The sequence below is a fragment of the Cottoperca gobio genome, chromosome 5, assembly GCF_900634415.1.
Source record: "Cottoperca gobio chromosome 5, fCotGob3.1, whole genome shotgun sequence".
NCBI classification, from domain to species: Eukaryota; Metazoa; Chordata; class Actinopteri; order Perciformes; family Bovichtidae; genus Cottoperca; species Cottoperca gobio.
This window is the reverse complement of record NC_041359.1, coordinates 24,366,586-24,390,596: the sequence shown is the minus strand read 5'-3', so window position 1 is coordinate 24,390,596 and position 24,011 is coordinate 24,366,586. Positions and strand designations below refer to the sequence as shown.

Sequence of the window (24,011 nt, the reverse complement as noted above, 5' to 3'; positions counted from 1 at the left end):
CACACACACACACATGGTTGGAAGTATGCACACACACACTAAACTCAAAAATCACATTACTTGAGTATGAAACAAAGAGGGACCCTATAGCTCAACGACCAATTGTATTGTGTCATGTTCTCTCAATAGCCAGAGGATACATGTGTAATATCTTCTCCTACAAAAACATTCAAATATCAGTTTCAGTAATTGTCCCACAACTATGACACATCTTGTGAGGACTAGCAAAGTGCTCAGAATGAAACTAGGGGAAAGTGTGCCACTCAGGCAGTGGTAAATTCTGGGATCATGTGACCTGAATCAGGCTTGCTTGTGAGATGGATAATAAGCTCATTCAATCCATGACGTGCCACAGAAGACTTTGAGCACCAAAACAGGATTTCACCTGATATCCAGACTCAAAGATGCAACCTGAAGGGATTAAATCACACATTTAATGCATGCACACACACACACACACACACACACACACACACACACACACACACACATACACACACAACACTGTTTCCATGCACCATTACACCTGCGCCTCAAAGGCTGGTATTGTTGGGGGGAGATTCATTTGAAGGCTTTAATGGCTGCTATTTAGAGGTGGAATACATTAAATAGCCCAATCATGGCTGCAGAGTGAGGTGGTGGCCCCAGCAAATTTATAGTGAGTGAATAGATCGACTAATTAGCCTTTAAATATGTCATTGATTCATCTAAAACAAGGGATCCCTGAGCTATTCATCTGCCTGCTTCGCGTTTCTCCTCCTCTATGACTACATCCTTAACCGTGATAAAGGAGGGGCTTGGCCGACTGGTCTCCCTTCCATTTGTCCTCATCAATGGAGGCTGCGCAGCCCAGACCCAGGGGGTCAGTGAAATTAAGTACCCAGCTCACACAGTGAGGGATCGGGCCAATGCTGGGGCACGGGGGTTACCTTGGCAACTCTGCTGCTGCTAAAGTTTTTCACAAAATATTCCTGCAGCCCAACTCTCCTCCCCTTGTTAGGATGGTTTGCACCAACATGGCTGCTGTGTAAGAGTATTGCTTTGTGTGCAGTGCAGTAATTTCTCTCCATGAATCCTCATCGCAAACAAATTCCAAGTATTGATTTAGACATACAAAGCACTGACATGAGTAATACATTATGCTCTACTGCTGAATGCACTTCCTCGTCACAATAGAGGTTCAAGGGCTTTATATAATTGCAAATAAGTGTCTTTTATTCATTTTCTTTTTCCCGGAATAATACAACTAGGGTGTTTATACCTTTATAAAGATGTTATGGATTAAGTGTAGAGGTGATTAAAAGAAGAAGTTGGAGGGTAGCCAAAGATGTTTCCTCTTCTCCACACATGGTGCCTGCTCGTGGCATAACGTCAGTGTGAATATCCAACGCAATGTCTTTTGGTTTTAATGTCAATATGTACTTAGCTGCTACATTTCTTATCTGTTTAAACATTGTGTATTTTATGGTTTGGCGTTAGCATTGATTTCTAATCATTTCTCTGAGTTCCACTTCTTGCTTGGTAATGTTCCCTCATGCTCTACCAGGTGTTGGCAATCTGGACACCACCAAGTGGGATTTTAGTGAAGGAGGAAGCACGGGTTTATTTTTCTGTATATTTTGGATATTCTTTTTTTCTTGCCAGACCTACAAAAAGATTAACTTCAGCCTTAATGTGATGTTCTAAGGTTATTCTACGGTTAAAGCCTAAATGAATAACGCCATGTGGTAAACTGACTTGACAGTTTGAATTGTTTGTTTTGTCACACCCCTGCTAATAGCTTGGTGGTTTTAACCGCAGTATATTCAAACCTGTTGTTTTGTTCACTGCCTATTTAGGAAACGGCTCTTCATTTAATTTGCTGCCTCATATCCTGCTTGATGGGGTTTTAGATCCGTACTTAATATGTGATGGAGAGTCTCTGGTGAGGCCTCCATGTCAATCATTCTCAGTTTCACTAGCCATACATGTCACACACATATAACCTTAATCTAACCCACCTAGCCTGAAGGCATAGTTTTCCCCTTGGCACGCCTGCGCACATTCCAGTACTGCATATCTGACATATCCGTACAGGCCGGCACATATTATCTTTGACGTTAATGCTGAGGTGTTGAAAAGGTCATTGTAAAAATATAATTGTTGGATAAATGCCTCTACCTTCTGTGGACAGCTACTGTATTTACTTATAAGCCGACAATTATGAGTCATCACATCTTCATTTGTTTGTGCCCTCTGTAGACCAGTAATTTACAGCAGAGGAGGGCAGATAGGAACTATTCAATGCACATGTACATTCACATACACTGTAAATATGCACTAATCAGGGCCAGTTCTGTGGCCATGATGGTTGCCAAATGTTTGTGAAGGTATTACAAACGTTGAGGCAGCTTGGAATGAGTGAGGGCTTGCAAAAGGGAGACTGGCAGATTAGTCTTGGGTTTCTGAAGGCAGCAGGATTATCCCAGGGAGGCTAGTGGGGGTCATGTCAATTGCACTCAGACTAAAATCCCCATCCGTAGCAGACCTGGATGAAATGCCATGTGCAAAAGATATTTACACGTGTTTTAACCTGGCTGTGGTTTTTGAGAAAAAGCCAAAAAGGACTTAAGTGAATTTGGGTAACATGAGTGACTTACTGGTTCGGGTTCCCTAAACCCTGATCATCTCCTGCTCCAAAGAGATTATAACAAATAGGGAATGTGCAAAAACTATTTCAGCAGGTCTGGCACAGACACTGAAAAGAGAGGAGGGGCACAGACAGTCTTGCTCTGCTGCATGGAAGTTTGATGAGGAAATGGAAAGGGCATCCATCCAAGACCTTCGATTTGTGGACTTCTGCCAACTCCCTTAATCAGAGACATTAGCAATCGATTAAAGAATAAGGAAAGTCTTACTTGCAGTCCTGTGTGGAGATTTTTTTTATGGGATCTTACCTTAGGCTGCATCAACAGCTGCATCAATAAGTGCATCAGACTTGTCCGATCTAACTAGTATGATAAGAGTCTGCCCCACCCCTCCCTTACATTTACTGTCAATATGGTGTCTGTATGCTGGATTAACATCAACATGTCCAATACGCAGTTCCAGTGTCAACAGATCAAGTGTTTGATTAAAGGCAATACAAAAATCAAGTTTAGGTAGAGATGTTTTTAAGATCTACCCTCTAGCTGTTTTGCTTTTCTGGATAGAGGAGCTATCCAAGGGTATGTTCCGTAGGGAACCACCAGGGGCCTCCGAAGAGGTCAAATACCTTCTTATCAGCACACTAACAGGTTCTGGCTTGACAAGCTCAATTAGCCAGCGCTTGGTGCAGTGTATGAGGGGACCACGCTCTCAGCACGAGGCCCATATCAACAGAACCAGGGAGATGACAGACAAGCCGGGCCCACAAAGACCTGATTGTGCCGGTGCCTGGAAGGTCGGTGAATGGGTAAAGAGGAAGGAAGGACTTATGTTCTCAGGGGTTTTGTGATGTGGTTGATAAAAATCTCCAAGCTGAAGGACAATGCCACCGTAGAAAGTATTCTGAATAAATTACTTCCAATGAGGTCAAAATACTTAGATGAGCATAATAGAAGCGATAGATGAGTTTTAAATGAAAGATTGTTCTACTGAAATTGAGTATTTACTACATCTAATACATTGTTTCCTTTTGCATACTCGAGCATTGACTGACAAGGCTAGACAGCTTGCAGCACGCCTTTGACAGTGCAGCTGTATTTTTTGGAAAGGGCCATAAGATAAATGGTGAGGTGTTTAGGCACGTCACCCGACTGTTTTCATAAAACAGTAGCAGTACTTCCTGATCTCAGCTCCCATCGAATAGCACAACAGTGATCGTGTTGATGCCCATGCCTCTTGCAACACTATACTGACAGATAACGAAGCACATTAGAGCTATGATTTCAATCATAGCCAGTCATTCCATAATGGGAAGCCTGCCTGCTGGCATAATGTACACACAGATGGAAATCAAGCAATCTTTTGCCAAGCTTTCATTGGCCATTTTCCACATTGCGACACTTTAATAGCAGTGAGGTACAATACTGTGAATAATCCGTACCTAATCATGCTGCGTGCGGGACCAGTTCGTTCTCATAATCTCACTACTTTGCAAAGTGTTGAGATGCAAACATCTCCTGACGGCCTTGAGAGCATACACAAGCATTTAAAGCTATCAAAAAAGAAAATGATGCTTTAATATGTACAGGGTTCCTGCATAGAAGATATGTGTACTTGTTTTGCCAAGAGGCCATCATGAAGCCGCCTGGTCTCCTCAAAATGATGTTCCCATTCAACAAAACGGGATGGCAATTAAGTTTTGGGGGGATACGTTTTTTTGACCTGGATTACGTTTGTTTTTCTCAAATATTTGTCTAATCGAAGTCCACAGCAGGTTGAGGTGGATGTATGGGTCCAACAAACACATGATTTCCCACCAGGAAGGTTGTGTCTACAGTCTGCAGGACTTTCACCCAGGAGACCGGGGGTCGAGTCTCGTGTTAAACGAAAAAGCAATGACTTTTTGAGATGTAGGTCCGTTACTTCAATTATGTACTTAAACCAAACCACAATCTTTTTCTAAACATAACCAAGTAGTTTTGTTCCCAAACATAACCTAGTAGTTTTGTTGTGTATTGTTTTGTTTCAATTTACAGCGGTGACCACGTCTTTAAAACTGCGACCGTAATCTGGGAGAAACTATTTTTCCCTTGAAATGTAATTGAGAACAGCATATTAGCATTGAGCAATTTAGTTGTATGGGAATATAAATTTGTTGGAGACAAAGATATGTTGTGTCTAGCTCCGCTCAGAACATGTGGCTGTGTCGTCCTCCTCCTGTAGCCTCAAGACAAAGAGCGCACAAAAAAAAAACTACTTAACTACAAGCAATCTGTTGAAATAGGTCATTATGGTGGAGGCATGCTGTGAATGCCTCCCCAAATCAATACATGAATTGCTATATTTAGTAAGAAGGTCGCAAGGAGGAGTTATCAAGGCTGTACAAGGAACAAGTGACATCAACGACATTCGGGCCTGCTTATTTTAGATGCAGATAGTTCCAAAATGTCTTCTCTAGTGAGGGTCTCTCTCTGTGGAGAGTTGAGCTATCTCTCATGGTGGCTGAAAAAACCTCTCAGTGTCAATGTCATCACATTAACCTTCAAGGCGCTACATTGAGACAAAGTAATCTGAAATGTCTGTTGTGGGGGCATTCTTATTCTAATTGGTTCAATGGTATGGTTGGAAGTATTGACACAGTCGAGAAGAACATTTTCCTTAGATAGTCAATAGACTATTCATCTCATCTATTTCAGTAATCTAAATGGCAGAGAGGTATGAAAAGATAAGTTACCTAAGAGTTTACACATTTAAAAATGAATTTTTGTCTGATATATTTTCCCCTAACAAACAAAATTCAGAAATGTAAGACACCTGCCATTGACAGCCCTAAACTGAGCCAACTCATATCATACTGTAACGGGAGAGGAACCCACTCTTTTGCCAAGTGCATAACATCATGTAGTGTGGTTAAGAGTGATATAGTATAGGTCTACACTGCACCATGATCTCTTCCTCTAAGACTCCTTCTCTCCTTTCTGTTTCGTTTTAACTTTCCGTCTCCCTGTGAGCTGACAAGGTCTGCCTTTTTGTTTCAGGCCAAATCCTCAACATCGTCCGACTTTGCACGGGGAGAGCAGAATCAAAACAACCTCATTAATAACTGTGACTAATGTATTCCAGACGGTTCTTTAAGCCTGTTACTTCACAGAGAAGAGATGCCCGCACTGGGAGGGGAGGTAAGAGTGGCCCTGGTGTGCGTCGAGACGGTGCCATACTGAGTCAGTTGGCGGGGTGGAACGAAAACACCCCGCACATGAAAATGCGCTGATCTCTCCCCCACCTAAACCGCCAAAATAACTCTGTGGAGACCACACAGCCTTGAGATGACCACAATAAACCAGAACACTGGTCCCAGCACGAAGTGAGCATTTCCCAGGCATCAAAACGCTGCGAGACCAATCCAGGCTTTGTAGTAAACACCGGCGGGTGGTTAATGTCCGGTCCGGAGGTCTTGGGTACGTGATTTTTCTGTTTAGTCTGTTGCCTGTGTCTCACTGTTTCACTGCCTGTATGTCTAAACTCAGTCTCTCTTGGAGTCCTATACATTTCATCTACAGTGTTTTGCAGTAAATAGGAAAATACCTCGTACTTCTCTCTTTTTCACGTCTATACCTAAAACCTATTACTTAGAGGTGATGGATGTTCAACAGCCTACATGTCCCTTGTAATTAACTATAGTCTGAGATACTGAACCATTAAAAGTTATGTGTTCAATTTACCAACAATGGAGATATTGATCTATTATGTAGGTAAAGAAATTCTTCTCCTGGACTTAATTCTATTTTTGCAAGTGACCATAATTCAGAGTAAATGTTATGATATCTAGCATTACACAGAATTGAACGAATAATCAGCCTATTAAAAAGTAATTACTACATAATTACTGTTTGATTTTCAAACATGATAGGGACATAAAAACATTATGAAATCGTAGTTAAACTTGTGCTGTGAGGTGCACAGGAAGCGATTGTTATTTTTCCACACGAGGCAAAACAGAGCAGCCTTCTCATTAGCTCGTTGTTTACAGTCTCACCTCCTTCTTCTCCATATAAATCCAGTATAAACAGGAGAATCCCCAAATGGCTTCACAGTATAAACTGTGGGAAAATATTGCTAATCTCAACGCAAAGAGCTAGAGGTAGACCAGGGGGGAGAGGAGTAACGTGCTGAGATTATTCTCACCCACGGGGTACTGGTAGGAATAATGTAACCGACTAGATAAGGATTAGCGGATTGAGGTACGCCTTTCATATGCCGAGGCGTGGGTAAAAAAAAAAAAAACGGTATCCTTTCGATGAACCCGGTTCTTTACAAGAGTTATAAGAATGAGAAAAAGCGTGTCGAACCGTACCTTTCAGCTGAAAGCTTGGGAATTCCTCAGGAGAGTGGAGCAGCTCATTATATTGAGTAATGTATTTGCTTAGTAGCTGCCCAAGGGGAAGTAAAAAGTTTTAATATCCAGAAAATTCTGTAAGTAGTCCATTTACAAAACCTGAGCAGTCCCCTGCAGCAACACCATCCCCCTCAACCAGCCTTCAACAATTAAACCAGGCCACTGGAGCCAAGATTGTTTTCTGCCCAGCATCAAGTACTCATCCTGCTCAATTACTGTCTTAATTGAGCAGTGTGAAAACAAGCAAAGGTAAATATTAAATACTGCTAACAATTGACAGAGTGCGATGGGAAACGAAAACAAATCGTCTTGAGAAATTGAACAGCAAATGGAAAAATGGAGCAGGCTTTGGCTCACTAGCAGCATGGCTCTGGGGATAGAAATATCCGTCTGTCGCTCGGCTTTACCTCTCTGGTCCAGACTGAAATATCTCAACAATTACTGGATTTAATTCCATGAAATTTCAGCCATTCATGGTGCGCAGAAGATGAATCCTTCTGACGTTGCTGATCCACTGACTTTTCGTCCAGTGCCACGAGAAGGTCAACGTTTTCACTTATCCTGTGAAATATCTCGACATCTACTAAATTGGATTTGCACAAAATTGGCCTCTCAGAGCCGCTAGCGTGGCGGCTGAGTGGCTATCTCTCAGGCCATCGCTTGACCTGATGAAGATGTGATCGAGATCTAAACTTTGTACATTCAAATTAATCTGTGGTATGAAGTCAGTAGGTGTTACTCATTCATCGATACCCCCTGGGCCCCGACACTCAATATAGTGAATGACATAAGCGATATGTCTATTGAACAAAAGCGTATTCACGTGGATTCTCAGGAGTCAGGAACTCACAGGTTACAGCTGGCAAATAAAACAAAGTACAATTCTGTGGCGTTGGCTCTCGACAGGGGAGAGCTTAACTTTACATCGACGGAGCTTTAGAGGCATGTGTTCAATTTTAAACTCAAACACCACTCGGAAACCTCCTGGGGAGCACGATGACAGAATCCTTTGCTGTAGCCGTCCAACTTTTGAGTTGACATTAGCCAGTGGATTTCTAAACATTTTGGAATTAAATCCCAAAGTAAAATAAATCTCAATATCAACTGCTTGATTTGGTTGTTGATTTTGCTCAAACACCGGTGGATAGATAAAGCTTGTGTGGACACGATCGCCTCGTGGAGATTCACTCGGGTTAACAGAGATGTTGCCCTTGAATCAAAGGATACTTTCCGTTTGTTGGCTTTTCTTATTTGGTCTCAGGCACTGGAATTAGTTGTTAATTTAACTCAGCCTTTTCTGTTTTCCTTTGAGAACAGCAGGGTGTACTTTCTGAATCTAAATCCCTTTGATTGCCAAGCAATTAAATGCACAGAATGTATTTTAATCACACTGCTAGAGAGAGAGATATCGACAGCTGAGGGATTTACAGTGCATGCTGACTCATGGCACAAAATAAAATGGATGTTGCGGTGTCCAGCAGATAATTTAGTCGATGTACAGCAACCGAGACTTTGAATTTACATCTCTTAACTGTGTACGGCTGGCTCTCTCACAGGATATAGTCCAAATATGTACAGAATCTTTTGTTTTAGGTTGACAACCACACTTTTTCACAATGATATAATATGTTTTGAAAGGAAGTCTCAAGTAAAAACATATAGTTAGAGTTAGGAAGTTCATAGCATTAATATTCTCTTCCTTTTAGGCTGCTCAAAGGAGACGATCGCTCGTGGTTATTAGTGCTGTATGTTGATGTGCAGTGAGGCATATCACACTGATAAGAGAAGGAAAAAGCTCTTTGAGTGTCTTTGTTAATACTTCTCTCCCACTGTTGCCTTTCTATTCTGATCTATCTCTACCCTCACGTATCTCGGCTGTTTCATTTTTAATAACCTGTAGTTTAACAGGCGAGAGATCTTTGTTGGTGGGTGATGTTACTTATTTTAGAATCCATTATACTTCTGGATTCTTCTCCATACAGGATGAAATGCCTATTCTCTGGATACTGTAAGTCAGAGTGAGGGCCGCTGCAGACACAAGTCATATACTTACATAAGTTACTGTCGGCGAAGTTCTTCTCAAAGGAACCAACTGTCAAATAATTCAAATGAATAGCTGGCGAATTATATAACCAACAGATGTTTTTGCACTTTCAAGGCGGGGGTGCATATTCAGGTTGAGTACATGCCGCAACAGTAAGCACCTTTATGTGTTGAGTATCATACGCTGCAATACTATGATGTTGCATGAGATTGAATGACCATACGGTGTGAAGCAGAATATACTCAACCCTTCTAAGCAAATGACCAAAGGGGTTAACTGTGTGTGAACAACTGTCTCTCTTGGAGACGCACGCCGCACATCCCGCGAATGTCAGGAATGGATAAGATTTCTCCGCGCTCTCACTTTTAGAATAGCTCTAATGTAGATCATCGGCATACAACACAAGACGCCGCAATTTTATCTCAATGTTGACCGAGTTCTAATACATCTTTTGAAAACAAGGTCACTGATACTCGAGAGGGATTCGTGTCTTTAACAGTGAGCTTGATTGTTTCTCATCTTTTATCCAGACAGATGCTTGATCAATCAGTCTCCCTTAGCCGAGAGAGCACTACGAGGACACGAGTCGAAGACATCTGAGAGAGAGCACATGGGGATGTTTTGACAAAGCCCCGGCCTTGTCCCTGATGAGAAAAGAGAGGCACATATGGAAGGATCTCTATATACTGCACAGCTCTTATTTCCTCAGAGGCAGGACAGTCTGTCCAAGGCGAATTTATCTTGAACGAAAACCATAAGGTCTCAGGGTTGTCACCCAGCTTTTCACTCATGGAGAAACACCAGAAGAATATCTATGGTCATCAGGCTCTCTGGTTTACTCGGGGCTCAGGGTGAGACAGGGATAGGTGTTACAAGCAAGAACCAGACCTGCAGGAAGCCTCAACAGTAGATGAGATGACCAATAACGTATAAAAAAAGAGGTACTGCGAATATAAAAAGGTCGTAGCGTCTGAATTGGAGATTCAAAAGATGGTGTGGGATAATGAGGAGTGTGACAGAGGGGGCATATGGAGCAGAGACAGACATGTGCAAAAACATATGGAAATCGTTTAAAGGCTTAGCAGGCCGTGATCTTCGAGTTCAGGGAGATCGGCTGAGATCGCAGGTCACGTTATCACATCCGCATATGATGGATGTGCTGTGAAAATGTGGATGATAAAGTGCATGCATGCGGATACACAAGGTTCTCATGTGGTACTGTATAGTATATGTATGCATGTACACTCATGGACTGTAATGTGATGTGGGCACTAAGTATGCTGTAATGTGTATTAGAAGGACTGTATGTGTAGTTTTTCTCTCATTAGGTTTCTCCCTTCCTCTCATTAGAGGCTCCCCGCTCGTTCCTGCTGTATGGATTTGTACAGGCTGCGGACCAGAGAAGAAAAGAAGACTGGAGGACGGAGAAAAAAAAGCACCTTGCCATACTGAAATCCTATCACAGTGGGGAAGAGGGAATAAAGGCTCCTGAATGTTCCCTGGGGCCTCTGTGAACAGGATGGCATGTCTTAGAGCTTGTCTGTTTGCCTCCTGCTGTTACAACATCCTACACTGTGTACAGGCCAAAGAGGCTACCTCTCTCAAACACACATTGACCTTTATTGAGTCTAAATGAAAAGCGCAGTAATGTAAATTAAGTGATGTTGCCTATGGTGCAGAAATTAAGTCATGTTGTCTATGATACCATTTAACAGACAAATGTTGCAGCGATGAACATCTGCTCGGATGCTAATTTGTATTCCTTGTGCTTAACTAAACGTTCGGCTCCTAACAGCAACCGAAACAGCCATCAATCCTACAGAGTAAGTGTGGCTTTTACTTAACACACAACATTGTAAAAATGCCTATTGTGGAGGCAGACTGTTGACACTTTGGTCTCCCTCTCTCCTTTTCTTATTTTCTCCTCACGCTCTCTCTCTCTCTCTCTCTCTCTCTCTCTCTCTCTCTCTCTCTCTCTCTCTCTCTCTCTCTGTTGCTGCAGCGCAATGCAAACCTTCCTTCATCGTTGTTTGCACAATGTACAATGCAGCAAAAGCCTTGAGGGGGTGTGTTTGTTTTGTTTTGCTTTGTGTCTTGTTCCAGCGCAGAGGACAGACATCCAGTCATCAGCGTGGCTGTTCCCCACATGCGCTGTTAGTCAATTAGAGCTGCCATTAAAGACAGAGGCACCCAGGGAAATAAAGGCAGCGGCGTGGATTTGTCTGTGCTACGCTGATTTCCACACTCAAACCCTCTCCAGACGAAGAGACTGCAATAATTGGGATTCTGACAGTGGGTTAGGGGGACTCATTTCCTGCCTTTGCCTCCTCCCCTCCTCTTTTCCATGCAATCATGTCTATCCAATCATGTCTGCCCAGCACCTACCTTTGCACTCCATCCCCCTAACTCTCTTTATCTACAACCACATTTGGCTGAAGAATTACTGAAGCCTTTTCTACTTAATCTAATTGTTCTGGGTGCAACTGCTTCCAAGCAGCTACTGCCCAACACTGACGCAGACCTTACCGAGAGACTGACATTGAAAGAAGCACTAGTGTTGTTGCAAATTCTCCACACTGTGACCCACAAATGCTTATCATTCATGTGACTTACTGACTCGCTGTGCGACCTGTCGTGCATGTTTAGTAGAATTTGCTATGTCCATTATACAGTGAATACAGCCTGTGAGCGTGGAGGCATGTGTGCATCGCTGTAAGACAAATGCAGGTGAAGAAGTGGTTATTTTTATGGACATTATGGACTGTGATTGATGCTAAACATGTGAATACCACCAGTAAAGTACTGTATGCTAAATGTAAAATTAGGTTTATGAGATATTTTTAAATGTCTCTCACTTCTCTGTACACAATCCAGAAATGCTCAGAATTCCTCTTTCTCAGGCAACCAGATTGTTTTCGCCAGTCAAGATCATTTAACTGCACATAAGTGGAAGAGCGTGCAGAATATGTAATAGTTGCATTTATTTATCCGCTGCCATGTTATGTTATGTTTTGACTATTCTCCCTACAAATCTGGGCCACGGGGCCACACCAGATACGCTGCTTGTTTTACGATGCTTTTCTTTATTCCTCAACAAACACATTAACAAAAACACAAGAAGAAGATGAGTCAAGCTGTTGCTGTTCCAGTGCCTCCATCTGAATCCTCCCTGCACTATAACACGAGCCGCGCTCGCACAGTCGAGACCCTTGAACTCACAACTGCGTGGGGTTAGATGATCAGATTACAGTGATAAAGCACACACGGGCATTGTTAAGGGAGTTTGCAATTGCACCCATGAACATGGCATTCATTGTGTGCCACTGAAGAGAATGCTTTTTCCTCCTGTGAGTGTACAGCAAGGGCAAACAGGACCTGATGTGTGTCTGTGGTGCACCATCTCCTCAAGGCTCTGAGGGGAAGCAGGAGCTCCCTTTTCAGGGTCGTCCCTGCTCAAAAGCCCTGGTGTGGTTGCTTCACTCGCGGCACTTCTTAGAGAGGAAACTTAATCTCACTTGTAAGACAATCGCAGAGAAAAAGGCTTCAGCGATTTGATGTAAGCACATCCTTCCACAAAATAATATTTTGACAGATTTCATGACAGCGTAATTATTTGCTGGGACCCCTGCCAAGGATTTAATTGTTACATGCGTAATTACACGTTTAGTTGTGGAGATGTCGCAACAAAAGCATTGGTTTGCGTCCTTAATATTACAGTACAGTGTGTTTCATCTCGGCTGCTTTACGCTGTCTCTGTAGCTCCATAATCCAGCTATGAAAGAGGATATCTTACAAACCCTCTGAGGGCACCTCTCACAAATCAATTCATTACCCCATAATATCAGCAGGCGAAGGCGCATCTTTCATAGATCAATTCATTATCCAACTTCTGGCAGTTGAAAGGCGGTGACTGACCACAGTTTAAAGCACTGATATCAGCTTTCAGTGTTTAGGAAGATGACAAGAGAGCAGACACTGGTGGCAGCCTTCCATCAAAAAGGGCTTCTGAAGAATGGGGTAACTAACCATAGAATAATATCCTTTTTAACTGTAATGGTTTTATTTTTCCTCCTTGGTAAAATACACACTTGTCCGTTGTTTGCACTGAGGCTCATAACTATTGTATGGAGCCATAAAATCCATCTCCGTGCTTAACGTTTTGCTGCATCCCACAGCTGCACTCTGAGATAATGCATTCTTTTCATAAAGCTTTAATATCCAGTCAGTGTGTCACAGTACGAGTATGTGCTTCTATCAGGGTCACTGCAGTGTTTCTATGAGTCCTCAGATCTATAACTGTCACTGCTGAAGTGGGGGGGTTGATGAAGAAGAGCGCATCCAGCCTCTCTTACGTTGGACTTTAGGTAACGAAGCCGGTGTACAGTAGCAGGGACGAATACACAGGCGGGTGGTCAGAAATAGAAGATAAATGCTACATTGTTTCACTCAAAGAGTCCTATGCCCAGCTGTGCGAGGATATACATGAATCAACATGCTTTCCCTGTTGAGCTGACAACATTTAATTGTATAATCCCGTTTAGCGCAAAAAAACACCATGACTGAGGACACCCCCGAGATGCTTCCAATGCATCTCGTGCAGAGAACTACATGTAGGTCAAAAAACAAGCAGCTTTGTGTAATAATGTGAGGATGGGGACTCGGAGTAGCTGTCATCACATGCCTCTTATTGGCCCGTATTCCTTAAGGAGGAAGGCTGGTGCATGTCCTCATTAGAAGTCATTGAACGGGCCTGTGTTTGGGAAGCAGCACCCATCACGTATCCCCTCCCAGCGCACAGAGACTGGGGGGATGTGTTGTAATTATAGGCGCGCATAAGAGAGGCAGAAACACACCAATCTAAGACGCAGGTGGGTGGTTTGTTGTGCTAGGCTGGAGCAGCACGGCTCCAGTCTGCAGGCTACACACAGTCGTGCTGTTTCAAGTGATCAAGATCCCTAAGCACGTTGACCAAATACCACCTGCCAGACTTCGGATAGGGCATGGCACAGGTAAACGTTGGCTACATTGATGTTTTTGAAAAGCCAAATCGATTTGCCTGTGAGGGATTCCAATTGATAGGAAAATGCAGGCAATTTTGAAAAATATCCTCTTTGTCCGTATTGAATGGAAGGAGGCATTCTACCAACAAAAGATCAGCTCAGACATTTTACAGCTTCAAAATTGCTGTTCTTATTTTCTTTGGCATGAGTTCAGGCCTGTTGTGAATGTACGGAGGCGCTTCTCTGTGGGTTGAAACGTTGTTATATTGTTGTTATTCTAAGAAAATACATTAAAAAAAACATTCAAATGTGGGAAAGAGATGCTAAACATGCTAACAAAATGACTCTGAAAGGGCATTTAATTCACTTTATATAGATAAAACAACATCGACTGAAGGTTTTTAAATGAACGAGCACAATAAATAAATGTTTTCCTTCCTTTGCAGCCAATGATGAACAACTCAGAAGAACTGTTCTGGTTCAGAAGGCAGTATATTTTCAAAACCTCGTCAGAATTATTATGTGAATTGTCATATTCAGCTGTTCTGTTGGAAATAAACATAAAGGGACTGCTGATCATTTCTATGGAAATATGATGGCTTCGATTAAATGCATATCTTCCATCATGTTTTTTTAGTACATGGCCATATATTACTAGCTTATGTCAATTGAATGGGAATGAATGGATCCCTTTACAGTGAGGAATAAACACTGTACGGATCGTATCCTTCAGTATTTGGATCCCTCTGTTATGATGGCAGAGCGTACTTATTCATAAGGCTTAGCAGATGTCATGAATACATTATAAGAGCAAAGCATACCTCGACAAACGGTCCCATTCTCCACAGCCTCATTCCCAGCCTTGCACATACAACGTCCGATGGGTACCATCCATTCTCCATCTCCGTTGCAGTACAACTTAATGGGCACGTCCACCTCCTCTGCGTTAGGGATGCAAACACCTCTTGCGGCCACCAGGGAGGTGCTCTCTGCTCCCGAGAGTGTCTCCTGGAACAACGCCCCGTTAGTGATGATACGGGGGCACTTCCGATAAAAGACGCGAACGGCAATGAGCGACATACAGCCGCCGTAGTCCTGGAAGGCCAGGTAGAAGCCGTTTCGTGACACGGGGCCGAAGCTCCGAATCTCAGTGTTGATCTTCATCACTCGGCCCCCGAGGTCCACCTGGGAGAAGCTCTCGTCTGCTGCGATGGTGTCAACTTTGATCCAGGGGTTCTCCATCCAAGCGGGTGAGGTTCTAGTGGCGGTGTCAGCGTCAGATTCATAGTAATAGAGGTTAAACGTCTCTTTACAGGAGCCTGGCACGTTGGGGATGCTACTGCAGTCCCTCACCGAGAACTTCATCTCCACGTGGATCCGCTGAGCGCCACGGCGCCGGATGTACTTCGTCCGTACCCAGTTGTTCTGATTGTTGTCGAACACATTGCAGACCTGGTATGTCCGGATGGTGTTCATGTTTTCATCGTAACCGCTCACCTCCTCCCACTGTTGGCCAAGGACAAACATACACATTGAGTTAACATTTTTACATTTGACTGCAGTGAAAAGAAGTGTGACTTAAATACAGGATAAAAAAACAACTAAATTGGCAATTGAGGCACATAGTAAACTCGATTCATTACATTAAGTGCTATTCAGCTGTAAAGCAGTAAATGGTCTGCATGTTCCTATTAATATAAACATCATAAAGCCCACACGGATACTTATTTGGCAGCAATATCAAGAATGTTTTCATGCATACTTTACAATATTTTGATTACTGGAAGTAATCCGATTAAGCAATGTTTTGATTGAATTGATTATACGGTGCAAAGAAACATAATATCTCCAATAAACCAGTTGCATGAGTCTCGAAGAACAAATGAGAACCAGCCTTTCCAGCGAGTCAGGAGTTAATACTGGTAATACTCTGACCCTCACATTTCAATACTAGTCAGGGGATTGGCATTTCTTATTGAGAACACATTAGGCTTTACTATTTGGGAAATATGTGTTAAAAGTGCATTTTTTAAATCTATGAACAGCTGCTCTGTCATTACTGAATCCAGTTCCAATTTATGGTCTGGGCAAAGTGTATGAACTGTGTGTCACCTGTCACCTGAGGGCTCACTCTGACAGGTAAATCAAACAAAGGCAGGTTCGCATTATGAAGTTGTCATTTAAGACCCTATTTGGCTTGTAGCATCACTTTGCCTTTATTCAATCTTCCAAAATGTGTAGCTGCAAATAACAGCTACATGTACTTTCCATTTGAGTTCTGCATTTTGGGGTGTTAAAAAATAAAATCTGCGTTGTGCAGGCGGAGGGGCTTTGATGTTTACCCTCTCTTTTTCTCCCTTTCCGTCCTCTCATTGAGGAAACCATTCACATCTTGTAATGCTTTAAGAGAAACTGGAGACGTGACATTAAGACACTTGAACAGAGCTGAGAGGTTTGTGGTTTATGTGATAGTGTGTCCTACTTTTTTTTTATTGTGCCTTAATGGGACACATTCATAGCACATAGTATAAAGGCTTATTGACATTCTCATGAAAGCTCCTTTCCTGAAGTGGAGCACTGAGGAAACATGACATGACTTTTCCAATATCAATGTCACACTAAACTGACATAATCGTATTACACAGGTAATCATATAAGGAACAATCAAGGGGAAAATGTCCCTCCAGATTTTCTGAGCATGCTATTCAACTTCAAAGTCCACATATTACACACCAATTTGAGTTCTAGCTCTGACTGTACGGACTCCAGATGCAGCATCTGTGGTTTTCTTGCCCCTTGGCCATGGATCAAACTAGCTTTAAACACCATGCGCTTTAACCACAAAGCAGGTCATGACCTTGACCCCGACATGTCAGCCAAGGAAAAGCCCTGTTCTCAACCCCCATGAGCCATCAGCTGCACCCTCTACTGCTTCTCTACCTCCCCTCTTCACTCTTCACTTCACAGCTGATATAATTCCTCAAATTAGAGCCCACTTAGTGAGGATTTTGACAGATTTTGACGAGTGAGAAGAAAGTCACCCCTCTTGTTGCAAACCGGCGTTCTATCAAACACTTTCTGACTAATTAGAACAGCTTTGGTTCTTAATTCCCATGTCCTGATTAATCACCGCTAGTGTGATGCTTGGCTTGACCAAAACTCAAATCCAAACTATCAAAAGAGCCAACCAAAACAGAAAAGACTGAAGTGCAGCCAAACATAACAATAATAATGAGAGTAAACAGAAAACAGAATGCAGCTTAACAAAAAAAAAGCACTTTAATAAGAACTTTTTTAAATTTGTTTCTTACTTTTAAAAGCATTTCTTCTTAATGAGCAAATTTGAAGTTTGCAAAAAACTACTTTTTTTTGTTCTAGTTGTGAATAAACATGTGCACAAGCACAAAAGTGATTTTTCTGTGACAATTAATAGAACTTGACACATTTAGTTTGTAATCTAAAAAGAGAGTTTATTCTGTTAAATCAGAGTGCAGTGTGGTCAGATTAAGTGTCAAGTAGCTTTAAAATCACATGAATAACTAACTGCATGATTGTACAAGCTGCAGGTTCTCGCTGGTGTGGTTTAAGGATACATCTGTCTTTTGGCCCGTACTGGCAGACATCATCATCCCAGGTCATGAGCAGCCATTGACCTTCCCACTTGTTGAGGAGCAGTGGGGGAGCTGTGGGCCAATTAAACAAAAGCAGACAGTCCACTTCTACTGAGCACAGAGCGTTGGACAATCGCAGTTTGATAAAAATGAATGAGGAGACAGGTGGGGGCTGCTGCTAATGACGGATGCAGACAGGGGAAACTGCGGGGTAAAGTGTTGGCGGTGATGTGGGGGGGATGGGTTGATCCAGGCTAAAAAAGACCCCAAACAAAATGTGTTTTGATGGAGGGCCCCTTTTTGTCCTGTCATGGCCTCTTTGCCCCGCTTTCATCACAGCCAGTGGAGGGAAGCAAATGGGGCATAATAAGAGCCTAACGATCAAGTGCAGAGTGTGAAATTAGAAGAAACGTCTTCATTTTCACAGCTCTTTGCCCTGGCTCTTTACTGAGCGTGCTGTAAAAAGGGTGGTCATGTGCTTTAAGTATAGAAGGTGGAGGTAACCCTGGTGGTGGATGTCAAGATGGATTAGTTAGAGGGGATGAGCTGCCCTCGAAAGATAATGGAAACAAAAACTCCTGAGATCCTGTTACATTTGGCAGAATGTTGTGTTTCTTGTTCTCTGAGTGTGCTAATCAACAGCCATAGGGTTGAGTGCATTGAATAGTGCTTTACTATAACACTATAATAAATACATGTTCATGGGCTGGATGATCAAAGGCAGTTTCTTAATAACCAAAGGCAATAGCAAATATTGTAAGACTGTAAGACTGTAAGACTTCAGAGTAAATAACAAGCAAGGTTTTCTTTTCATGCTACGCTGGATGTGTTTACTTCCTCTGAGAAACACAGACGCACACTCTGACCATAAAACACAACACGCTCCAAACAAAAAGACGCTGCTTTATGTTTTAATTGCTCTCATTGGGGTCCAATAATCCTGTGTTGAATAGTGTTGGCTAACAATGTGTTTGGTTCAACCTGCTGGGCGTTACCTCTTCATTATTTCCAAGGACATTAAAACAAACACGAGGAACGCACCTGCATGTGATATGTGTGCTGCAAATAAAGAAATTGCGCTGTCATCGGATCTTTAGTGGTTATGTTTTATTAGCAAAACATGACATGTATTCACTTGGCCGAGGCGATCATTACCTCATTGAACAAAATGAGTTTTTAAAGAAGAGAACGCTGCCCCGATAAGAGAGCACACCTGCTGTTTTGATAAAGCGTGTACGATCTAGATAATGAAGCAACGTGCAGCTGCTCTGGTTCTCCAAAACAAATTCCTGCACCTTTATTGTCTTGCCAATTTAACTGATTTCCAACTGTTTCAACTGTTGTCAGGCCATCTTTTCTTTGTTAATTAAACTACTTCCTCACACCAGCCTTCTGTCCAACTAACCAGTATTTTCTATTATACTGAGAGACAAAGGCCCCGCACAGAAAACCTGTGTAAAGTGAATATAGATGGTGGTGGTCGGACTACAGCAGGGCGAGTAGAGACTATGTCAGCTGCTTCCTCTGGAGTTATATGAGGTGCTGCAGTTCAGTGACGCTCACTGAGAATGAGGTTCAGAATCAATATCTCCTCTGCCACTCTAGGAAAGAGAGAAAAGTTCAGCTGACCCGCAATCCATACGTCTCCATGACAGTAGGTTTCTGCTTTATCTGTAAAAGCCAAGCGGAACAAACCGTCCAGCTGACTGAATTATAGACCTCCACACCTCCACACCTAAGACCATTTACCAAAGACAGCTTTTCGCCTCATTCACCCAGACAATGAAATAAGTGTAGTCCTCCTCCAGCTAATTACCAAACTCCTGTGTAAGCACACATTATACGGCAGCGACTGTGCACTTTCCTATTTCGCGTTTACATCTTGTCCATATAACAGACATTTCCGTCCAGATTGGTTTACAGTAAGCGAGCACAGAAGGGTTCAGTGCTCGAGAACACTTAAGTCAGGCATTTGTTTATAGGCCTTAATTACAGTTAGAGCCTCAAGGCGATTAACAACATCTACATTGACACAACAGAAAAAAACGTCCAATTGTTAAGTCTGAATAAAAACAACACAGAACTCAAACAACGTCCTCGCCGAAAACAGACGAAGAAACGTTGCGATCGGCGTATCCACTTGTACTGACAGTCAGGCAAGACGCAGCCAAGACTCAGCAAACGGATATGTGTATGTGTATATTTCATATGTCATCCCTTACAGTATATTACTCTGTTGGGGTTACAACGCTCCCTCCGTGCAGTCATACCGCAAGCAACACAATCAAGCTGTCAGAATTCCCAATTTCCTGTAGACGGTCAACAAGTGTGCTGGCTGCAAACAGTTGACCACAACGACACTCGTCTTCAACAACCTGTCAACATTTTAATAAATGGATCTGTTTGACAAGTGCAAGTGGAAGAGTTGTTGATATGTGTTACAGTCATTCAAAGATATGTACATGTATTGGACTAAGGAAGAAGTTCAACTCTAATTTATGAGGTTATTTCAAAGCATTTATTTTCTATTACGACCCTTTTGTTTATTAATCAGAAGAAGGTTACTTTATGATAAACAGCATAAAACACAACCTGCATAAATGCACAAGTCTTATAGGTAGAGCTGCTCAAGAGTGGGAAACAGCCTGTTCTAGGACGATATGCACATATGATATGGATATCTTGATATGAGACTAGATATCTTAAATGTTGGATATCCTAATATGGCAGAAGTGTTTTCTTTTCCTGGTTGCATTACAGTGAAGTGATGTCAGTTTGTATGAACTTACCAGACTGTTATAGATGTTCTATTACTGGTCTTTATATCCACATTACTGATGTTTATCAAAAATGTCATGGTGTAAATATTTTTGTGAAAGCACCAATGGTCAACCCTACAATGGTATTTGATTTTCTCCATATGACCCAGTGTTAGCCTCTTATACAACCCACAACTGGTCCGAACGGAGCGACACATCAGTCAAACAGTGAACACGTCAAGATTTCATTGTTTTGACAGAACATGAGTATTTATCACATCTTGTCATTACAGTGTTTGAATTAACCTGAACTAGCTTCACGATCCAGAACCAAATCACATATCGCCACTCTATCACTGACAAAAGTAAATAAATTATTCACACAAAAGCAGGGACAGAGCGCCAGTGGAAAACTCCCGGGGCACAGTCGCCCCATTTGCAGTTGTGGGAAATCTGTCAGAGCAAGAGTGCCTTCCCCAGAGGGACACAGGACAAATGACACCCACTCCCTGCATTCAATTACTACGAGAGGCCATGGGAGCCAAATCCTGCAGGAGACCTGGCTTCATACAGAGGAGAGACTCACACACACACACACACACACACACACACACACACACACACACACACACACACAGACTTAAGTAGAACTGTCTGCTCCAATTACCACTGTCCACTACTAATGCACAACATGTGAAACTAGAAGAACAGTTCCATCTTTTACCCCCTGTTCCGCGACGTTACATGTGGATTATGTTTGCGTGTTTCTTTGCATAATTCCTAAAAATATAATGTCACAGACTTTAATTGTGAATCACAGTCACAAATGTGTGGTCACTTTAAATCCCAGCAATACAATGAAACATGTTTAACTAATTACTTGTAAAAGAAAGAGAAGGAAATGATGCCATGTCGGTCTGCCACACGTGCCCAGCATCACATGTAAACAACCTCAATCTTATTCCAAAGGAATTCAAACACAATCTGCTGCATCTTCAACCAAGCACGAGGAAATGATTTGTTTCAAAAGCGTTTCGCCTTCCTGCAAAACTCTGCTGTGTGTTGTGTCCCCAAGTGACACAAGATATATCCTGGTACAGCACATTATCACATATCCATAATGATAATCTAACCCACACACACACACACGCCACCTTATTATGTTCTCTGCGTGTGCAGGAGACCTCAGTTCTCCCTCCACAGTAGCTCTGTGTGCTCCCTGCAGCCATAAGTCTCTTTCTAAATGGCTGCTGTTGTCAGTACTTCAGCAAAGTGAGTGAGTGAGCGGGTCAGGAGGTCTGACCTGATGTTCACGGGTCTCTCAGCTCCACTTGAAGAAGAAAACATTGACCACTTAACCCTGCTCTGCTAGCCGGCTAGACATTAGCTTCATGTCACAAAGAAGGCTGTCGATGGGTCGACTTCTCTGAGTAACTTTACATGGACAGATGTTAAAGGAACTGCACAAATGTGTCTGTTTTTTCCTCTTAAACTACTTTTTAGCTTCAGAAAGCTTTTGTTATATCCTTATCGTGCACACGGGGTTAAGTCCTCACAGAGACACACGTCATCGCGATCGTCGCCTATACCGACTGCACCGGTTTCCCTGTGTGGGTGGAGGAAGGCATGTGTTTTATTGCCAGAATCTCAAAATATTCAGTCAGTAAACTTCCCTAAACTGCCCCGGGATGATATTCTGTTTGGGTAAATATTACATTGGTTGTCAGTGTTTTCAGCTTTACTATCAAGAATAATGAAGATGTCTTGCGTGTCTGGCTCAGGGACAACATAAGTCTGGCTGTCGTTTTACATAATTAGAAGGAAGAACTGCCTCGCTGTACGCAGAGAGGGTTATAAACTTGATTTACACAAGCTGTACTGTATTATTGTTTTACACAAATTACTTCTAAAAAAAAGAAACTACTGTGGGCAGTTGATTTTTACAGCTGCGCTTGAAGAGATTTCTTAGAATAATAATAATTTGATAGGCGATATTCAAATATGCTGTGAAATAAAAGAATAAAAAGTGGACTAACACCAACTGCCAAAGCATTTCTGACTTAATATCACACTGTTACTTGATTGCATGTCCATTCTGTCTCAAAGTATCACATGTCAAGTTAGGATATATTTCATAAAGCTGTACAGAGTAGTGAAAGCCAACTGCCGGTGCTGCGGCGCTCTGCTGGATGTTACTGATCCACCGGCTAAGCCCATGAAGCCATGCATATATGTGTGTAAGACAATAGCTTCTGTAAAGCACCTCTTGCTGTTATACTGAGAGGGAGAGCGTGCTCTGTTTCCACACCTGTTGCCCCGGGACATAAGGGACAAGCTATCTTCATCGCTCTCACTCTTCACTTTCCAATGGACTGTGCTTTTTGACAAGCTAAAGCCATATCATCATAAAACTCCAGTGCCCACGCTGATAAGACCAAACCTATACCTGACTAAATCCAGGGGCTTAGGGACTTGTTTGCATTTCATTGCACTCCGAGAGAGGGGTGTGTTATAACTTCATATTGAGGTTTTCAGAGAGGAGCATATGGAATTATCTGAAGTCAAAGCAGAAAATTATAAAGTGCTCACAGATAAACCTCTCGGTCAAACTAAATGTGAGGATATTTGATTTGGAAGAGAAGCTAGGGCGGTACACCACATGGAACAAAGATTATTCTTGGAAAAAGTTAGATTTTTAGACCTTCATTTCACCTCGTTTTGACCAGATTGGGGGATTTTAACGGCGTAACATAGTTTGCAAGAGAACGTCTTGGATTTCTTGCGCGTATTCTGTTTTTTGAGTCTGAAGTTTCTACTTAGTATTAAATGTGATTATGAAATGGTCTGAGCCAATCCAACAGTTTGCAAAGATGAAAGGAAGAAGTGATGTAAACTGTCTCTGGAGTTGGTATTTGTGCGTAAGCTCTTTCTCTCTGTAAATTAGATCCAGAAGCTGGCAAGAGAAAAGGAAAGCAGGCGTCTTTTTTGCCTTGGTATTGATTGTAGGAATTAGCAGAGAGTAGACAACATGCCCTCAGGTTGGGAGAGATGAAGTTATTTCAAATTATTGCTGAACAACTTTGAAGTTATATCATGGAACTGTTGGAGGCCAGCTCTGTACGCTGCTAAGCTTTGCTTCTTTTTAGTGCAAAAAGACGCAGCATGATAAAGTTTAACTCAAACCATCTTTAATACAAACCACAGAAGCATAAATAATTGAATAAAAACGGCAGTGGTTCTTTTGAAACGCACCAGCAAATAAGTCTACAACATTTGTCTCTCTTTTGGACTCCGTCTAAGAAGTCTAAATCTTGTGGTGGGGGAAGAAGTGAAGGAGACTCCGGTTTTGGCTGACTTTAAGTGGGCCTGGCTTGCATGTGGCTATGCCCTGGCAAAGCAAGTGGAAATACTGTGCATCAAACACCAACAGGGTCCATATAACACATAGCTTCTAGGCTGGCATGTGAACACACGTATTTAACTTCAACTTTATGATTCCTTATTCTTACTGTGTTTGTAGTGAAGCAGAAAGTTCGGATGAGGTTAAAATGCACTAAACCTGGATTACTCATGAGA

General features: G+C 42.3%; 1 protein-coding gene across 1 annotated transcript in view; it reads right to left on the bottom strand.

Moving 5' to 3' along the window:
• The window catches only part of ephb2b (eph receptor B2b), a 131,100-nt gene that overhangs the window by 62,972 nt on the left and 44,117 nt on the right, over window positions 1–24,011 (bottom strand). The window contains 1 exon segment of the mRNA XM_029430725.1: window positions 14,887–15,571. Within this exon segment, the coding sequence (XP_029286585.1) occupies window positions 14,887–15,571 (685 nt within the window).